Below are 18,323 nucleotides of genomic sequence, written 5' to 3'. Positions count from 1 at the left end.
TTTGTGTTTTATTATATAATCTAACACACTGCCAATTTTACTTTGTCTTCTCAGCTTTCCATTTTCTTACATTGTTTAGAGCTTTAGTGATTCCTGCTGTGTTAAGTTCTGATTCTTTATAAACCCCCTCCTGCTTGTCGCTTTAAAATCCCAGTTCTGTTTGTTGCATTTATGAGGTTTCATTTTGGTTAATGTAGACCCTAGCTATGAATGACAGGTTATCTTTACTCAATGTCAAATCACAAGAAAGTATTTATTATCAGAAAATATCTCAAATAGTTAAAATTAAATTCACTGCATTATAATGACAGAATGGCCTTTGTGGTGTTAAAGGATGAGTTATTATTTATATCTGAGTTAACTGCTAATAATTAAGGTATCTTTCTCATTGTTCTGCAGCCAGAAGTGCCTCAGTTGTGCTGGCTTTCTGTAAAAATTATAGGCATGAGAAATCTTCGCAAAGCAGATCTGTGTAAGTATCACTGAAAGCACATTTATAGCCTCTCAAGAAAACTTCTGTCACCTGATTTTTATGCTCTTGTACACCTGTTGCTTAGATTACAGTAATATTTCATGGGGGTTTGGGTGAAGAAGTTGTATTTATTTTCATTTTCATTTAAATTCAAAATAATTTAGAAAACACTTAAAACCAGAAAGGAAATAGACTAGAAATTGTGTTGAAGAAGTTGTCCTTCCCTTTGTCAGCTGCTCTGTGATATTTCCCTTTCTCCTAACTCTTCAGTGTCCCTTTTTCCAGGTTGCCCAATTCCCTTTTGAAAGGAATACCTTTGTGAAAGATACAGGGAAAATCAGTAGTTGCTTGGATGTTGCTGTGTTTTGTCTTCACTGTTCTGTTGGTGTGGATGACTTGTCCATTACAAGTAGATGAAAATCCCCCAAATTAAAATTTCCATTCAAGTTTAAGAAGCGCCATTTCAATAAATGTATATGAGGTTTTTTTGGAAAAGGGCAAATATTTGAAAATAGGAGTTATAAAATCAGAAGGGCCAGAGTACTTAGTTCAGCACTGTTGAAATAAAATACTTTTGCTCTTGTTATCTAATAGAATTAATGGTTTAAAAGTGACTTTTTTGAAACTCGTATAAATCTAAATAGAAAAGTTAAACTCTAAATCCAGAATATTTTCCTTGGAGTTTAATGAAATATCTAGGACTCCTCAGAGGTTAATATTTTCTTTCCCTGACTGAGCAAATCAAGTAATAATGAAGTACTGTTGTACTAATTGTGCAACTTGTTGTTAACACAGGGAGCCAAACTGATTGCTATGTCAAGCTGTTGCTGCCAACAGCTTCACATCAGGAAGCCCAGACAAGAACTGTACACAACTGCAGAAGCCCTGTCTGGAATGAAACTTTCCACTTCGTGATACAGAGTGAAGTAAAGGTGGGATCTGTGACAGTGAGCAGGTGCTGTCTAAAGGGGGCATCTTCACCTGCTGTGGGCAGACTCCTTTTGAAAGGCTTGAGGCTCAAACGGGTCTTGTACTCAGTTAACCTGACTGAAAGAAGTAGTTTAAGCTCAGAAGGTTGTGGAATATCAGGAATAATGTTGGATGCTTCTTTGTGTCCCAGAACCATTGTAAAAAACTGTTAAAGTGTTTATAGCATTAGCAGAAATAGGTGAGCAGTCAGAGTGAAGGTGATACAAAGTCCAAACTGGATCAGTTTCTCATAGTTTACTAGTGCTGCATCTTCTCATGGTAACCTGAGCCTTGAGGAACTGCCAGGGGATCAAATCCTGTTGAGAGTTTGGTACTATGCTTTAACTTTTATTTCAAAGGCCTAAAAATTTTCCCTTTACTATTACTTTCTGGCAAAATGTCAAGATTTCTCAAGGCAGTGATTTTGAATCCACAAATGATCTGAGGATTAGTGTGTGTAACCTCTGCTCTGTCTGGTGCCTGTTACCATCATATATGTTGCTTATGCTTCCTCTTCTTTTGGAGCTCTTTTTGGTTGCCAAATCTGATGATTTACTCCCTCTAGGATTAGTCCCTGACTCTGCTGTCTGAGCCACATGGGCTGTGGGCTGAGCTCTGTGCTGTCACAGGAGTCTGTCCACATGGGTGTGAGGGCTGAATGCTGGCTCTTGCTGGACCTTCCTTTAGGGCTCAGTAGTCCCAGAATATGTCATTTACATCCTTCTCTGCCTCTTTCCTCAGAACATCCTGGAGCTGACAGTCTGTGATGAGGACACTTTTACACCAGATGACCATCTCATGACTGTTCGCTTTGATGTGGCTAAAATCCCACCTGGAGAAAAAGTTCGCCTGAATTTTGAGTTGAATCCAGAGGTGAGTGGCTAGAGAAAATAATACCCTTGTCTTAAGTTGCTACCTCTATTAACATGAACATTAAATTAATTCTCACACACAGAGACTTTGTTAAAAAGAATGTTACTAAAAGAAGTTGGGTGCTGGGGTTTTAGAAGAGGGGTCACAAACACTCCCTGTTGTGACTGGGATAAGATGAAAATTACTTGCCATATTCCTATTTTTTATTTATTTGGTTTTTTTTAATGTCAAAATTATATTTTGAAAAGTCAGCAAGAAAGAGAGTCAAAAAATGAAGAAGCTGATAGGCCTAATTTCTGTTGTGGGAGATTGATAGAGCAGGGGGGGAACAAACCCCTGTCCCCTTTCCAGGCAGCTGCCCTTACCCTTTGGCCAGTAGCTCGCTAGGGCTATAACCTCTCAGCTTCATCAGGGATTTTGGCCAGTTCTTTCATATAATGTACTTGCTAAATGAAGCATTTCATTCTTGTGATAATATCTTTGGGGCTTTTTTTTTTCCTCCTCTACAAAACAACTTTAAGAAAAAAAAATGTCAGCAAGTCTGCTTATGCTCCTTTGCTACAAATTTATTTTAGAGGGGCTGAGCCAGCACAGAAGAATTCATCTCTTGATGAATGAAAATATAATCAGCATTTTATTTTTTCTTCTGAGTGTATGACTTAAGAGTTGTATTTGCTGCATGAATCTCAAAAAAATATTGTGTTTGGTTGTATTAAAGGGGAGATAAAGAGTATCTTATGAAACACTGAGTGGATGAAGTTGCTGAGAGGAGAGGTGGGGAAATCACACTCATTTTCAAAGAGAGCAGAATATATACTCAGATGATCTGCACAATGTAACATCTTCTCTGTTTGGAGAATGTAGTAACAACTTCAGGACTTTTTCATACTTCTGCCAAGGGCTTCAGTTTTTGGTTCCCAGGAATTGGTGTGTTCCATTTATTTCTAAACCACTGTGTCAAATCAGGCTCTTTGGAACACACTCTTGCCTGTTTTTTGTATTACTATTGCTTTGGAGAGTGTTTATTAACTGCTCTTTTAGAAGACCAATCCTTCCTGAGGACTGCTGACTAAACCTGCTCCAGATGGCTACAGCCTTCCTCAGAAAAGCCTCATGTGACTGAGATAATGCCAGGTGTGATTCAAGCCCTGAATTTGCTCTGAGGCATGTGCAGAGCTGTCTTAGCCCATTAGCAAGGTGGAAGTGGTGGGGGTCAGACTAGGTGAGCTGTCTCAGGAACATCCTGGTCAAGCTGCCCTTCTTCAGTTTGTGGTGAATCAGGCACCCATGAGGCATCACAGTCTGTATTTGGATTTTTAGAAGACTTTGGGTTATTTTTTTGAAAGTGACTTAGGAATGCATCAGGCTGGGCAATCTTAATAACAGGCTGTAGTGCCACCTCTGCCCATAATGAATTCTTTCATCTACCAAGGTATCTCAGAAGAAGGGCTGAGGAGGCCAGATGGGTAATGTCAGAGCAGCAGGGTTGCTTTGCTGTGCCTCTTGCTCTCTGTGGCCTAACAAGTATTTCCATTCCTATGCTCTGGATTTTTCACCCACAAATATGTGAGTGGGACTTCATAGAAACATAACTTTTGTGAGTGTAAAACAGCATAAGAAGGCAAGCACAATCAGGCAGATGCTATGAGCCAGGTTCTTCTGATCCTTGTTTCTGATGTTCTTTGGACAAAGTTGTAACAGACCTCCAGTTAGTTTGGATAGTATAGTCTGGGCACAATTAAATATTTGATATTCTGTCTTGCATCTGTGTAAGGTGATTGCTTTCTAAAATCTGTGCCCCAGCCTTGTATTACAACATTGCAACCACTGTAATTCTCATGAAATAGAGACTTTGGGAGAAATTAGCAAGCACAGCTACCTGCTTCTGTATTATATGCCACAGATGCAGCTATCAGAGAAGCCATCAGAGATGTCTCATTTACTGATGTGAATTAGTAAATACAAAATTGCTCTTCACTTTCACTGTAAAGATATTTCTCCTATGGCAGCTGCATTGTCAGATTTGACATGCTTTTCACAGTCAATTCACAATGTTAAAGTGTGATGTACAGCAGGACAGAAGGGATATTTGTCAGTAAATGTTAGCTATTCTGAATATGAATTAAAAAGTGCTACTGTCACTTGTCAGGAAGAGACAAGTGTCATAGTTTATATCACTGTTAGCTAGTATTTTCCTCCCTGTGGATGATCCAGAATCCTCCCTGTGGATGATCCAGAAGATCTCTCTGATATACTCTTTTTTAGTGTGGTATTTCCTGGACTGGCTGTATCCCATAGCAAGTGGCTGAAGTAATACAGTTATTCAGTCTCTTTTATACTGTTGGTGAGCTACTCTGTTGCTGCTTCATTCTTACACTTTTCTTGTCTCTTTTCCTCTTTATTTGTCTCTCCTCAGCTCTTTTCCCTGATTCCTCTTCACAGTCTTCTCTTTTCTTCCCTTCACCCTGACAGTTTTTACTTTCTAAGTTGGTCCCTTCTCCCACCCTTTTTTAATGTTTAATGACTTTACTCTGCAAATTCTTTTGTTTTAACCAAGGCATACTCCCTATCTATTCACTGTACTAAGTCCATTCATTCTTAATTATGTTTTCCTACATCATTCACCTACTATTCTTCCCTTCCTCAGCATTGACTGACCCATGTCTTATCCTACTAATGAATTAATAATAGGACCCTTGCTCCCTATTCAGTGATACCTAATATTTTCTTTCTCTTGATGGTACAGCTGGTTTGTAAACAATAGAGCAGTAGAGAGGTGGAGTCAAAGTGTGGCCACAGAAATCCATTCATATTATGATGTAGAGGGTGTGGGAATAGAGGGTTATAAATAAATTGTCAGAGTTGCATCAATGGAAAATATTTATTCATTCATAAATTTAAAAAAAGTCCTATTTTCAGAATCAGGAAGAACTAGAAGTGGAATTTCTACTGGATAACATGTAAGTAAATTTCTACTGGAAAACATGTAAGTAAAACCTCAGAAAACTGCATTTTAGAGAGAGTAGTCATGCAGCACTGGGGAAGTGGCTCTGTGTACATCTGTTCAGACACCTCATCTCGGCATCTTCCCTGGTGTTATTTTCTGTCCCAAATTTGAGTGAGTCTTACTATTTATAGCTGAGAATGGATGTTTATTTTGTGATTCAGCCTAAGGAGAGATGATACTCATCAGCAGAGATAAGAAGGAAGGAGCATCCTTAGGAAGGTATGGGATGTGATCTGGCAGAGGCTGCAAGATACAGGGGAAGGATAGAATTGCTGATGGTACAAGTGCTGATGTCAGCTAGAAAAACTGAGCTCAGAGAACTATGTGCTTTTGAAAGTTTATTGCTTAAATACACACTTTTAAATAAACCTTTTTGGTTTTTCTTTTCAGACCTGGTGTATCTGAGAAGATCATTACTAATGGTGTACTAGTGGTAATTTTTGTTTTTTTTGTATGCTAATCTTATGGTGGGGCAGAACTGAAGGATGTGGTTGGAAGATAGGAAGAAAAATTTCTTCTGTTAACTGTTGGGGACTGAATGGTATTTAAATGTAATGACAGATCCCCAGTTATTTTGGCTTCCTTAACCACAGTACTGCTTGCAAGATTTATACAAGATACTCAGTTTCTACAAATTCTTCACATCCATAGACCATTGTGGCCAAGCACTGTGTTTCTACAGGACTCCTAGAACCTCAGTGAGAATTCTGAACTGTTTCTGTGACCAGTGGCTTTATTGCTTCTCTCTTCCAGTCTCGTGAAGTTTCCTGTTTAGAAGTACACGTGAATGAAACAAAAATGAAGAATTCTTACAAAAGTGAGGCTGCTGATTTAAATTGTTTGTTGCTGCTTTTTGTGCAATGGGAAACACAGCTGAATCTAGATAAATATTTGGTTTGTTTTAGTCTCCGTTTGCATCAGGGCTGCTGTTTGCTACACATGACTGTGTAGCTTAAGAGAAACTGTGGAGCTGGCTGGGAGATCTGGAAACAGCTGTTGATGTATGATGGAACACAACTGCAATGTGATGGAACTGAAATACCTTTATCTCTGTTTTCTGGTGAAAACAGAAAGTAAAAGGAGGCAGACACAGCTCTCAGGAGGAGAAAGACTTCAGTGAAAGCTCAGGAGATGTGGATGCTGCTAGAGGCATCCACAAGTGTAGCACACACTCTGTCACTTGGCAGGCTGTCAAAAATGGTTTAGGTCACTTAATCCCTGGCAAAGGCATTAGCAAGTGTAGTTTACTAAAAATTTAGAAAAGTGTGACAAGGTTCAATGGCAAGGTTCACTCTATTACTACATGCATGAAACATACAAAGAAAAATCAGATTAGAATAAATCTAGAATTATTTATGCAATGACAGGGGATGTAAAAGGATAAAGAGGGAAAAGGAAAGGGTGCCAGGAGTGAAGATCCTCACACTGAGTTGTGAGTTTCAGAGTGAACCCTCTTGCCAAACTTAGCCTTAGAGTTGATTGTTTGTCTAAAGGATTCAGCAGCACTTAATCACCCCATAATTTAGCATTTAAAAAAGCAATTCAGTGGTATTTACAATAAGCAGAACAATAAATAATTATGAATGTAGGATGATAACATTCATACTACACCTGCTATGGGGCATTCAAATCAATTCACACACACTTTCACACAAAGAATTATGTACAAAGGTGCCTGCTAAAAATTCCCCTCAAGGTTGGTGAAATTCTCAGAGCAGATGCCTTTGCTTTTCTCCGAGGGTGAAGGGCTGGGCCTCGAGGAGTCAGGGGTGCCAGCCCTGACTCTGCCATCAGCTTTTGAGATCAGCTCTCTGACTATTGCAAACTTGAGAGCTGGTCAGTTCCCAGCCCCTGCCATCCAGGGAATCTCAAAGCACCAGGTGCTGCACACTGGTCACAGGGGAAGAAAAACGTTGTGGTCCAAATTAACCTCAGTTAAGCCTGCAGCATTAAGACTGAAATGTCACTTGGGGCTAATTTCAGGACTAGGCACAGTTAACATCTCCCTGCGGTTTGCTTCTTGTTCTTAGGGAGAGATTTCACCTTCACAATGAAAGGATCCTATGAAGAAACCCAGGATATTTCCATAGGTCCTCACTCCAGACCAGGAAGAAGTGAAACCACCAGGTTCCACTACATCAAGCACAGCCAACCCAGGCTGCTCATGACTCTGCCAAAGGAGTGTTTTCTCTGTTGTGTAGGTTTTTCTTATGGAAGGTGATAACACCTAGCCTAAATTTTGGGAGAAGAATCATGAGTAAACCCCTATCTGGTATTTCTGTGCTTAGGCTCTATAAATAATATTTTCCTTATAACATTTTTTCCCCCTCTTTAAATCAGCCTGGCTCAGGTAGGAGGGAAATGGATGTAAGTAGTCCCTTGGCTGTGCCTCTCCATTCTCTGGACTTGGAAAAGAAAGTGACAGTGATGAGAGTGAGTATCCTTTGGATATTTGGAATTCTTTCAACAAGGTAAACTGTATATATGTGATATCTGGTCATGTAATAATTTTGTTACTAAAATTGCATCAGTGAGTTATTTGTATGCTTAGCTCTGCATACACTTAGAAATATAAGTATGATTTGGGGGGAAATAGGATATTTAGAATTTCTGGCTGCTTTAAACGTAGTTTAAAAGCAAGATGAGTATTGTGTGTTGAATGCCTGAGAGGAGACAAAAAAATTATCATTAGACTATATATCTGAATATTTGCTAATACTGTAAAACCTGCTTTTACAAATTTTCAATTCTACTTAAAATTTATTGATTAATTTAATGATTAATTTTCAGGGGGAATCTTATGAGGTGTCTGTGAATGAGGAAAATAGGTAAATCATTTATTGCTTTTGAATGATTACTTAGGCCATCTCCTCTCCTTCCATGATTTCATTGTTAGATGAAAGGAAACTAAATTTTAAAGTAGCTAATTTCAAAACAGGAAATAAAGCTGACTAAAATATGGAGACTGGTTAATAAAATGCTTCAAAGTTTTAAATTGGTTGGTAAGAATTTAGAATAGGATAGTTGGTAGCTAGTTATGGGGTATAAACCATCACAATATTTTTCCTAAAGTTGAGGCTTTGTAATTTTGATACCTAAACATACTTCTGCCTTGTAACCTTTATCTATAATATGAGCATATTTATGTGTACCATAGTTCTAATGTGTCTAAACCTTTATGTGTTTACAAGACCTCTATAGGTAATTTTTCAATGAAACACATGGACAGTGATTTATTTATTAACTGACTTGCTGAGATTTTCTGAAGGGTAACATTACCCCCTGTTGATAAGTTAGTTCCATTGCAAGCCTTAATTGCAGGTGAATGATCAATCAGAGGGTTTTATTGAATAATATTCAGAAAAGAGACAGAAAAGTTTTTGTGGTTTTTTTTTTTTTTTCCTGAAAAAAACCTCTGAAACTGGAACCCTGTGAAAATATAGGTTATAGAATGAATCATGTACATGTTATTTATGATAATGTACAGAAGGGATAAATTTAGGAGAAATCTTCTGATTCAAATAGAGCACAAATTCTTTGTAGAGATAAGCCTAATTCAGTATTATGGTTATTTTAATTGAAGTGTGTTAAGTTTAAATAACTACTTAGGCCCCCTTTGTGCTTGGAAGACCAAGCACATGCATAGCAGGAGAATGTGAAGAGGTGTTCAAGTACTAGAGTTCAATGTGAAACAATTTAATTTTATTCATTTAACTTCCTTGTGATTGTGTGAAATTGTTCAGGACATAATTCTGAGCTAAAAATCTCCACAGGAAGGCACAAATATAGGGCATAGGATATGCATATAACTGATTTCATTTACACAGGGGGATTTTCATGCACATGGAAGTATAATTTCTTTAAACTGGTTTATTGTTGTTGGCTTTGCTGAATGTCTCCAACTGAAATGGCTACAGGTGCTTGTGCTGTTCTTACGTTCTAGTTGCAAGGATTTAGATTTGCGGCTGGGGTTTGGTCTGTGCGTGGAGGAGCAGGATTTCATCCGTAAAAGGAAGAAGGTGGTTGCTGCTGCTCTGAAAAATGTTCTTCATCTAGATGAAGACCTGCAGGAGGATGAGGTATGTGGGACAGCATTTTGGGAGCAGTATAACCCACTTTGAGATAAGTGGATGTGATGTACTTGCATGACCCAAACAGCTCTTCCACGATATAAATAGTAAAGGCCAGATTATCACTTGCACCTAAGACCATACCCAAGTTTTTGACACAGAGGATGAAAGAGGAGCTGTCAGGAGGCTGGTTATAGCTCCTTTATTCTCTGTCAACCTCTGTCCTCCCTCAGGGGCACCCAAAGGCTGTATTTGCTGACATACTGGCATGTATAACTAAGCCTGGTGAAATTTGATTGCTTAAACTGAGACCATTTCTCGTCTTTGGCATCCCTTCTCTGCTGCCATAAGGTTCATGGGGAAGGCTGCAACTCTCCCATAGCACACTGGTAGAGTAGCATCTGTCTTGTGTGTTTTTTGGTGTTACCTCTTGCTTGCTCCTCTCCTGGGGATCCCTGAACTCAGAGGTAGCTGCTCTCTTACTGGAGGACAATGATCTGTTATGGGGCTGTGGTGCCTGGGGCAAGAGTCTGGGACAATGTGCCTGTGGGGTATTTCCTCCACTGCTCTGTTCAGCTCCCAGCACACCCAACCCTTTATGATGTGTGCAGGACAGCATTTTTCAACCAAGTCAAAATACTCATGAACTTAAGGAACAGGTAGAATATGACTTGTTATTATCAACTGAGAATAAAACGGGGGTTGAGCCAAATTAATAAAAAAAAAAAAAAATCCAAACACACAAGTAGGTGGTGAAATACAGTGAAGACAAGATTAAAGGTAATGGCAACATATGTTCCTAAAACTGAATATCTGTTGTATCAGTTTTACTATACAGAAATGGGGGGAAGGATAACAGGATTGATGCATTTCTGAAGAAAGTAAAACCAAATTACATATAGCACTGATATCAGGGAAGGTAGAGGTAATCTGGGTTGGAAAAACAGTGTTAAAATAAATCTATAAAGCTGGGCACTATCTGCCTGGAGAATAGCAAATGTTGTATATACACTTATACACCTAAAGTAAGAAAAAATTATGCAGGCAGGTTTTGTGCTGCTCTTCTGATCTTAGTTATACTCAGAGCTTTAAAAGGTGTTTTGATGGGAAGAGCTGAGGAAAAATTAAATACATTGAGAAAATCTGAAAACATATTTCTTCACAGAAGAACTGTATTTACAGCTCCAGACTTTCCAAAGCATCACTGATCTGGAAAATGCTTTCAGCTTACACTAAATTCCACCAAAGTTTACACAGCTCAAACACACATCTAGTCACTGCCCTGAATGGGGTGAATTAATCAAAACCTACCTGAACCAGGTGCTGCTGTTACTTTTTTCTGCATGGCCATCGTTCCTGTATTTCTCCTGGTGATGAGTGACTTTGTGCCTCTCCCTGTGTGTGGAGCAGGTGCCAGTGGTGGCAGTGGTGACTGCAGCGGGGGGAGTGCGGTCCATGACAGCGATGTTTGGCAGCCTCCTGGCTCTCCAGGAGATGGGTGTTCTGGACTGTGTGTCATACATCAGTGGTTTGTCTGCCACAACATGGTAAGGAGAGCTGGGCCTGTACTTGACATTTGTGTTAGCAGAGTGATAACCTGGTGAACAATGTTGCCTTACTGATGAATTTACTCAGCTTGATGTGGGCACTTGGCTTCCTTTTGGACTTTTTTCATGGGACCACTCAGTGCTATCCTCCTACAAGAAACAAATCTAATGAGAGTGACAGTATTTCTGTAACTGCACTGAAGTGTTTACAGAAATCAAAAGAAAAGAGCACAAGCCATGATGGTTTGCCTGTAACTTTTTATCTTGTTGCATGCAACACTTCAAAAGTCCTTTTGTAATTTTTGCCTGGCTCAACTCTTATATGTCTCCAAAAACCAGACTTTTAAAGAACAGCCCTGAGAGTGTCATTCATACGCTCAATGGTGACTGCCTTGCACAAACTAGAAGGGGTTGAGGGATTGAAAACATTTTGCCTCTGGAGGCTGCTCTAAAAGTATGTGAGACAGAATGAGACCAAGTGGGCTGGGGATGAGAGGAGATGACTGGAATCTGCTTGAGCCCTGGGTCCTGGCAGCTCAAACCTGCCCTTATGCCTTTCACATAGGGTCTGACCCACCTGAGGGAACTGGCCTCAGATAGAAGGGGTGGCTTGGACAATCAAAGGGCAATTCTAGCAAAAGCTTGAGTTAAATTATCACTGTTGCTTTATTTTTGATTCTGAAATACAAACAAGGTAGGATGATTTTAAATGTATTTGTGCAGGAAAAAAAAATATAATTACACAGCCTAAATTCTGCCTCATGCTCTTCCAAGTAGAAGTTGGAGGGCAAGAACCTCAGGTAGCCTCAAACAAAATACTTAAGTGTGTTATAGGCTAATCAATTGTCATGTGTCACAGTACCTTTCTTTAATCCAGGACCATGTCAAAGTTATATGAAGATGAAAATTGGTCACAAAAGGATCTCAGAGGGCCAGTTGGTGATATCAGGAAACACGTGACCAAGAGCAAGCTGCACTGTTTCTCTTTGGATCATATGAAATACTATGAAAATGAGCTTTGTAAGAGAAAGCAAGAGGGGCACAAGGTGTCCTTTACAGATTTATGGGGACTCTTTATTGATTGTATGCTACATCATCAGGTATTTTATATTCTTTCTCTCCCTCTTATTTCACAGGATTTCTAACATTCCATGTCTAATGCTGTGGATTCAGTTACAGAAAAGGCTCTGAAAACACCTGAAGGACTTATTATTTGGGTTTTTAGAATAAAAGTAACAAAGTAACCCTAAAGTATGAGCATCTAGAAGAGATGTCTGAGCATGCAAAAATTCAAGATGTTAAAGAAACTGATTTTACATCTTTAAGTTTGGGTTTTGGGTCAGGTGGTAATTCTAGTAACACACAGAGGAGAGAAGGCTCTGGCAGAGCTAAGTTCAGGCATAGCAATGTATACCTATAAGCTGTACTGAAGGAAATGGGTCCAGGTTGACTAAATATCTTTCTTTCCTTAAAGCAAGTCATATCAAGTGGCTGTGCAGACATGTTTCTTGCATTTTTGTCCTGTCCCCCTTGCCAAAACTCTCATAAGCACAATGCCTTGGTGGAAGCTTATGGGAGATAACACATGAACATACTTGTCTGGCCAAACAAAGTACACAGAACAAAACCTGCTGAGGTTTAGCAGATACTTCATTGATAGTTCATGCTTAGATACTGTAGTAAGTCCATGCATCATGTTCATATTTTTACAATGACTTCTGCTCTTTGTAAACAGGAAAATACTCACAAACTCTCGGATCAACAACTAGCAGTCAATCAGGGGCAGAATCCTCTCCCCATATACCTATCCCTCAATGTCAAGGATGACTTTAGCACTTTGGATTTTAAAGGTATAGATATCATACACCCTCTCATAACTCTGAAGAGTTTCCTTTTAAGGCTGATTGAATGCCAAAACATTTTTTCTGTAAGTCCAAACCAATAAATCTTTTAAATAATTTCCTTTTCCCGGTCTTCCTATCTGGTTTCTGATTTGGATGAAAAACATGCATTCTAAACCTATGGAAGGAAGATAGGTGTGCTGTAGACACTGCTCGGGGTGGGATGGAGATGCCTTTTGCTGGCAGCCTTGAGAGTCACCCCTCTCATCCCCACCTCCCCCCCACAGCCCCTGTCAGCTGCTGGGTCTCCTGCTGAGGCAGCACTACTCCAAGAGAGCTATCAAGATTGGGAAGGTGGGCAAGGAAGGGAGGAAAAGGAGAAGGTGGAGAGAGGTGAGAGCAGGAGTCAGCTCCCAGCAGGCAGAGAAGGATCTGATGTGATGCAGGGCTCTGTGCTCTGATCAGTGATCCTGATCACTGTTCCATAGGGAGGGTTTCCAGCACAAAGGAAGCAGGAGGTTCTGCAACTGAACGTGGTCATCTGCTCCTAGGCACAGTTGCAGTCCCAGTGCACCCAACCAAAGTTTCCATGTGGGGAGGGGGTTTGGTCAGAGTTTTTTATCCTCAAGGCAGTGATTATGAGAGTCTTTTGAATGAATGGTAGCTGGCGTCACTGCTGAATCAGAGGAACTCAAAATGCCACATTGTGTGCAGAGCCTTAGCAATTAGTGGACTTTCAGCCCCAGGTCTTGCTTCTTAGTGCAGAAATGGACCTGAATCTTAAGCTGAATGGATTTTGGCAGAGGAGATGAATTTAGTTTTTGCATTCATGTATGTTGAAGGGCACCTGTTTGTTTCAAAACATAGTGGTTTGAACTGTCTGTCACTACCATGGTGAAGGTATAGGCCTTGTTCTTCCAGCTTCTGATTCTCTAAGCTGACTTTTACATGTGTTCAGGTGGCTGCAATAAATCCATTTTGATGCCTTATTTACAGAGTGGGTGGAGTTCACACCTTACGAGGTGGGTCTCCTGAAATATGGGGCCTTTGTTCGTTCAGAGGATTTTGGTAGTGAGTTCTTCATGGGTCGCCGGATGAAGAAGATCCCAGAATCCCACATCTGCTTCTTGGAAGGTAATTTACTATCTCAACAAAACATCACCTTAAGAGCTGGCTACACAGAGGTGGTCTGCAAATTGCAGTATTAGTACACCAGAGAATGTATTGGATGCAATTTCAATCTCAAATGAACCAGCCAAAAGCAACAAAAGAGGAAATCAATTTTTGAGACAAATGTGACTAATTTGCTGAACGTCTTGCCGAATGACCTAAACAGAACACATGCATGCACACACACAAACTGATCATCTGAAGTATTTAAACTCACAGTCTGACTTTTATAGACAGCCAAGTTTCAAAAATAGCCTGGTTGTAAGCCAGACATTGTGTGGAATGGCGTGGCATTTGATATTTACAGGAAAATTCATAATATTTCATAACTAGAACAGAGGGTGGATTCAGGTGTGTTGCCATAACTGTGCTCTAATATTTAAACTAATATTAAGTATGGCGTGTTTTGTTTTTTTTTTTAACTTTCAAGGCACATGGAGTAATATTTTTTCTCAGAGTTTTATGGATGCTGTCTACCTTTCGGGTCATTCAGAACACTTCTGGCACAGATGGACTCGAGACACTGAGCATGACATTGGTTAGTTCTTCAGATGACATTTTCTTCACACCTCTCTGAAATGTAAAACCTGGCATTTGGTAAACACATTTGTTTTTGTGTCCTGTTTCTGGCTTATGGGACACCAAGCCCTTGAGAATGAAGGAAAAGCAGGAGACCAGCAGTTGTGCTGTAAAACAGGAAAAAACATCATGCTGCTCACTGTGTAACATCCCTGAGGAGCTTTGTTAGTCATGAAAGGGTTACCAGAACCCTTTGAGGGGGGAGAGACCAGACAAGGAAGAACAAGGTGATGGTGTGACACTGAAACCCACTGCCCAGAACACTCTGCATGTCCAGGTGTGCACTCAGTTACAGATGGGGCTGGGAGCCATGGTGGTTTGGTTGTTATTATCACCAGAGAAACACTCTGACTGAATGCAGACACAAACCCTCTTCTTGTTCTTCCTGCAGAGAACCATCCTGCTCTGCCCAAGAAGCCTCATGAACAGACAACCTGCTTATCCATTCCCAAAGGCTACCTTTCCAAAACTCTTCGAGAGATGATGACTGGGCGGCCAGTGGTTTCAACTTATCATAATTTCCTCAAGGGCTTGCAGCTACATAACAAATATTTGGAGAATGAGAGCTTTTGCATGTGGAAAGGTAATTGGAAATTGTTTCAGTTATATCTTTGAAGGAGATTTGAGGATACTTGCTGAGGAAAAGTATTTGAGCAGTTTTATCATAGAGGTAAATTTTGATTAATATTATTTGATTATCATGTTTGTGAAATGGGTTTTGCCAAGCCCTACATGATTTAGTCCTGGTCTTGGAAGAAGCACTGCCAGTTTGCTTGAATTATCTTCCTAGGAAAAGCTATTGAAGAGTGACTTGAAGCTTCTAAGGAAGTTAAATAGCCACAAATTTACACTTATTAAAAAAGAAGAGTAATTTATCACTTTGGATGAAGTTGAGTCGCAGAACTCCTCTCTCTTGCTGATCTCAGAGTTGAGCTCTAAATACTAAAATTGTGTCAAATACAAATACATAACTGTGTCAAATACATATTTGTGTCAAAGATGAATATATGTAAACTGTATTTTCTTTGTCTGCTTTTATGCTAATTTGGACAAAAAAGGACTTGACCCTGCAGTAAACAATAATAAAAATTTTGGCCTTTCAGACACAGTGCTGGATTCTTCTCCCAACCAGCTGAATGAAATGAGTGACTACCTCAAGCTGATAGATACAGCTTTCTTCATCAACACCAGCTGCCCACCAGTTCTGAGACCAGAGAGAAAAGTGGATGTCATTATCCACTTAAATTACAGTGGAGGATCACAGACTCTGGTGAGGTTTTGAAGCAGTGATTCTTTATATGACTCCAGAAGCTGAATTGCCACTACAGCTTTCTCTCTCTCTCTTTTTTTTTTTTTCCCCTTCCAGAAAATGATCTGCTTTTTATTAAGTGATCATATCAATGGTACTATTTACAACTGTGACCATGTCACTGCCTTTATCAGGGCTGTTTTCAGTGTCTTTCTGGGACAGGCATATGAACACAACATACAGAAGATGTCCTATTTTATGTATTTGTCATCCTGGTAACAAGTTCCTCAATAACTAAATAACTTCTACAATGTAATAAATACATGAAGACATAGATGCACTGAATGTAGATATTTAAGAACCTGTGATCTGAGAAGCCACATGTAATCAAAGTTTCTCTATCCAAATCCTCTACTCTGCTCACTAAATCACAAAAATTTACCTGAATATAAATTTCAGTCATATAAATTTCAGTAAATAGTAACCCTGCTTTAGAAATATAAAATATTAGCAAATCTACCCAGTTTCTGTTACCCAGGATATGTTAAAATTAAGATGCTATGTTTGTTGCAGTGCATAGTTGGCATTATTTATAAACATATGAATCAATCTCAGATTGTCTATTGCAGCAAAATATTATTGGGTTTGGTGGGCTTACCTCAAGCTCTCTTTGTGTTATGTCTCTCCTCTCTGTTGAGCCAGCCACTGGACCTATTCTCAGAGTACTGTTTGGAGCATGGGATCCCATTCCCCAGCACAGAGCTGAGCCAGGAAGACCGGGAGCACCTGAAGGAGTGCTATGTGTTTGAGGACAACTTAGAGGCACCAGTCTTGGCCTATTTTCCACTGGTGTGTGATACCTTCCAAAAATACAAGGCACCGAGTAAGTTGACAGCAGTAATCATTTTTTGAGACTGTCTCATCCAACTGGATCCATTAAACTTGTTCCTCTTCCAAAACAAAACACTGGCAAGCTTCTGAGTTGGCTAAATTATTATATTCTCAGTCCAGGTGTGATGCATATAGTATTGGCCAGCTAATTAAGGATTGGAATGAAGAGGTTTAAAAATAAAAGCATGAGAAGCTGTACCTTGAGGGGAACCCCCTCTGACACTTGAAACAGGTCATGTAACTTCGATAATAAAGAAGAGGACACAGTTAGCAAGTTACATCCACTAGTAGCTTATGCTGCCACCAAACAGTCTCATGAAGAGATATGTTTACTTTGTTAACAAAGCTAGAATTTGCCTATTACTTTTTTACATGAAAAAATTGAGAATTGAAAAGGCTGAAAACTTGTAATGAAACAAAAGCTTTGCCAGGGTAACAAGCTCTGCTGATACCTATAATTTTTGAAAAGCTGCCAGATTGTTTCCTTTAGTTCAGCAATAGAAGAAATGTTTGTTTCACTAGGAAAAAAGAAACCTACTTGGCAAATTCAGTTTCAGTTTACAAATACTTTTACATGCATCAACTCCAATTTTTTTATTGCTAATCTTCTATGGTCCAGGAAACCTTACTCAAAAAATGAAGAAAAATCTATGAACCAGCTTATTGAAAAAGACCTCATGCTGTTCATTATCTTACTTGCTGTGCTGCATGTGCTTAAAATCTCAGCCACCTGAGAGGGAGGATTCCCAATCCAGGAACCCTCTGGTGTTATTTTCTACCAGCTGGTAGATAAAGAGCTGTCATCTCAGAACTCAACTGAAAAGTTAAACATACAAAATTCTAAATCTTAAAAAAATTAAATATTTGAATGCAAAACCTTATTTTAGAGAGGAAAGCATTTTGCATAGAAAAGCTTTTCTGCTGGTCAAGTCTGGACTGCAGCCAAGTACCAAACTAGTGGATTTATTGTCTGTTACTGTGTAGTTTGCAGTGCCTGGTAGCAGTTTTCCTCCTCAATACCTTTGCTGTTCTTGGCTCTGGTTTCAGATGTGGAGCGCAGTCCCGCAGAGATGGAGCAGGGAAGAGTGGATGTGTCCAACTGTGCTGCTCCCTATGGCACTGGCCTACTTACCTACACTGAGGAGAATTTCAACAAGCTGCTTAACCTGTGCAGCTACAACATCCTGAATAACAAACACTTAATTCTACAGGCTTTGCAAACTGCAGTACAACGAAAGAAGCAACTTAAAAACTATTCATCACCTAATTCAAATAAACACTCTTAAAGTGTATTTATATATATAAAAAACAAACCATCAGAAGGAGATACACAAATGTTTTGGAACTGAACTAATAAATATTCACCTGCTGCAAGCTCATGGATGTTTGTGATGGCAACAGAATTTGTGATACCAACTCCTTTGACTTCTGCAACAGTGAGATGGCTGATGTGTAGCTGCTGCTACAGTTTTATTCCCACTGCCATCCAAATGACAGACAGAGTAGTGTTCATGAGATTCTTGTACTTGTCTTAGAAAAATGGCTTCTTAAAAAAGTATATTTAACTGGTCTTTCTTAGGTCTTATTTTCTGATTGTTGTATCCAAAAATATACATGCAGAGTAATAGCTACTGTTAAAATACTAAGTACCCATG

General features: G+C 39.4%; 1 protein-coding gene across 1 annotated transcript; it reads left to right on the top strand.

Moving 5' to 3' along the window:
- Nucleotides 1-315: 315 nt before the first annotated feature.
- LOC110472159 (cytosolic phospholipase A2 epsilon) lies at nt 316-18,047 on the top strand. The gene is made up of 19 exons (XM_077783771.2): nt 316-472; nt 1,268-1,404; nt 2,183-2,314; nt 5,234-5,274; nt 5,712-5,754; nt 6,075-6,138; nt 7,352-7,518; nt 7,662-7,754; nt 8,112-8,149; nt 9,265-9,400; nt 10,802-10,938; nt 11,816-12,038; nt 12,674-12,788; nt 13,776-13,913; nt 14,380-14,487; nt 14,920-15,111; nt 15,632-15,798; nt 16,480-16,660; nt 17,716-18,047. Exons 1-19 carry the CDS (start codon nt 445-447, stop codon nt 17,952-17,954), a joined length of 2,379 nt encoding a protein of 792 aa, XP_077639897.2. The 5' UTR covers nt 316-444; the 3' UTR covers nt 17,955-18,047.
- The last annotated feature ends 276 nt before the right edge of the window (nt 18,048-18,323 follow it).

The sequence above is a fragment of the Lonchura striata genome, chromosome 5 (genome assembly GCF_050655825.1).
Source record: "Lonchura striata isolate lonStrDom1 chromosome 5, ASM5065582v1, whole genome shotgun sequence".
NCBI classification, from domain to species: domain Eukaryota; kingdom Metazoa; phylum Chordata; class Aves; order Passeriformes; family Estrildidae; genus Lonchura; species Lonchura striata.
The sequence above is the reverse complement of the archived record's forward strand: the minus strand, read 5'-3'. Positions and strand labels throughout refer to the sequence as shown.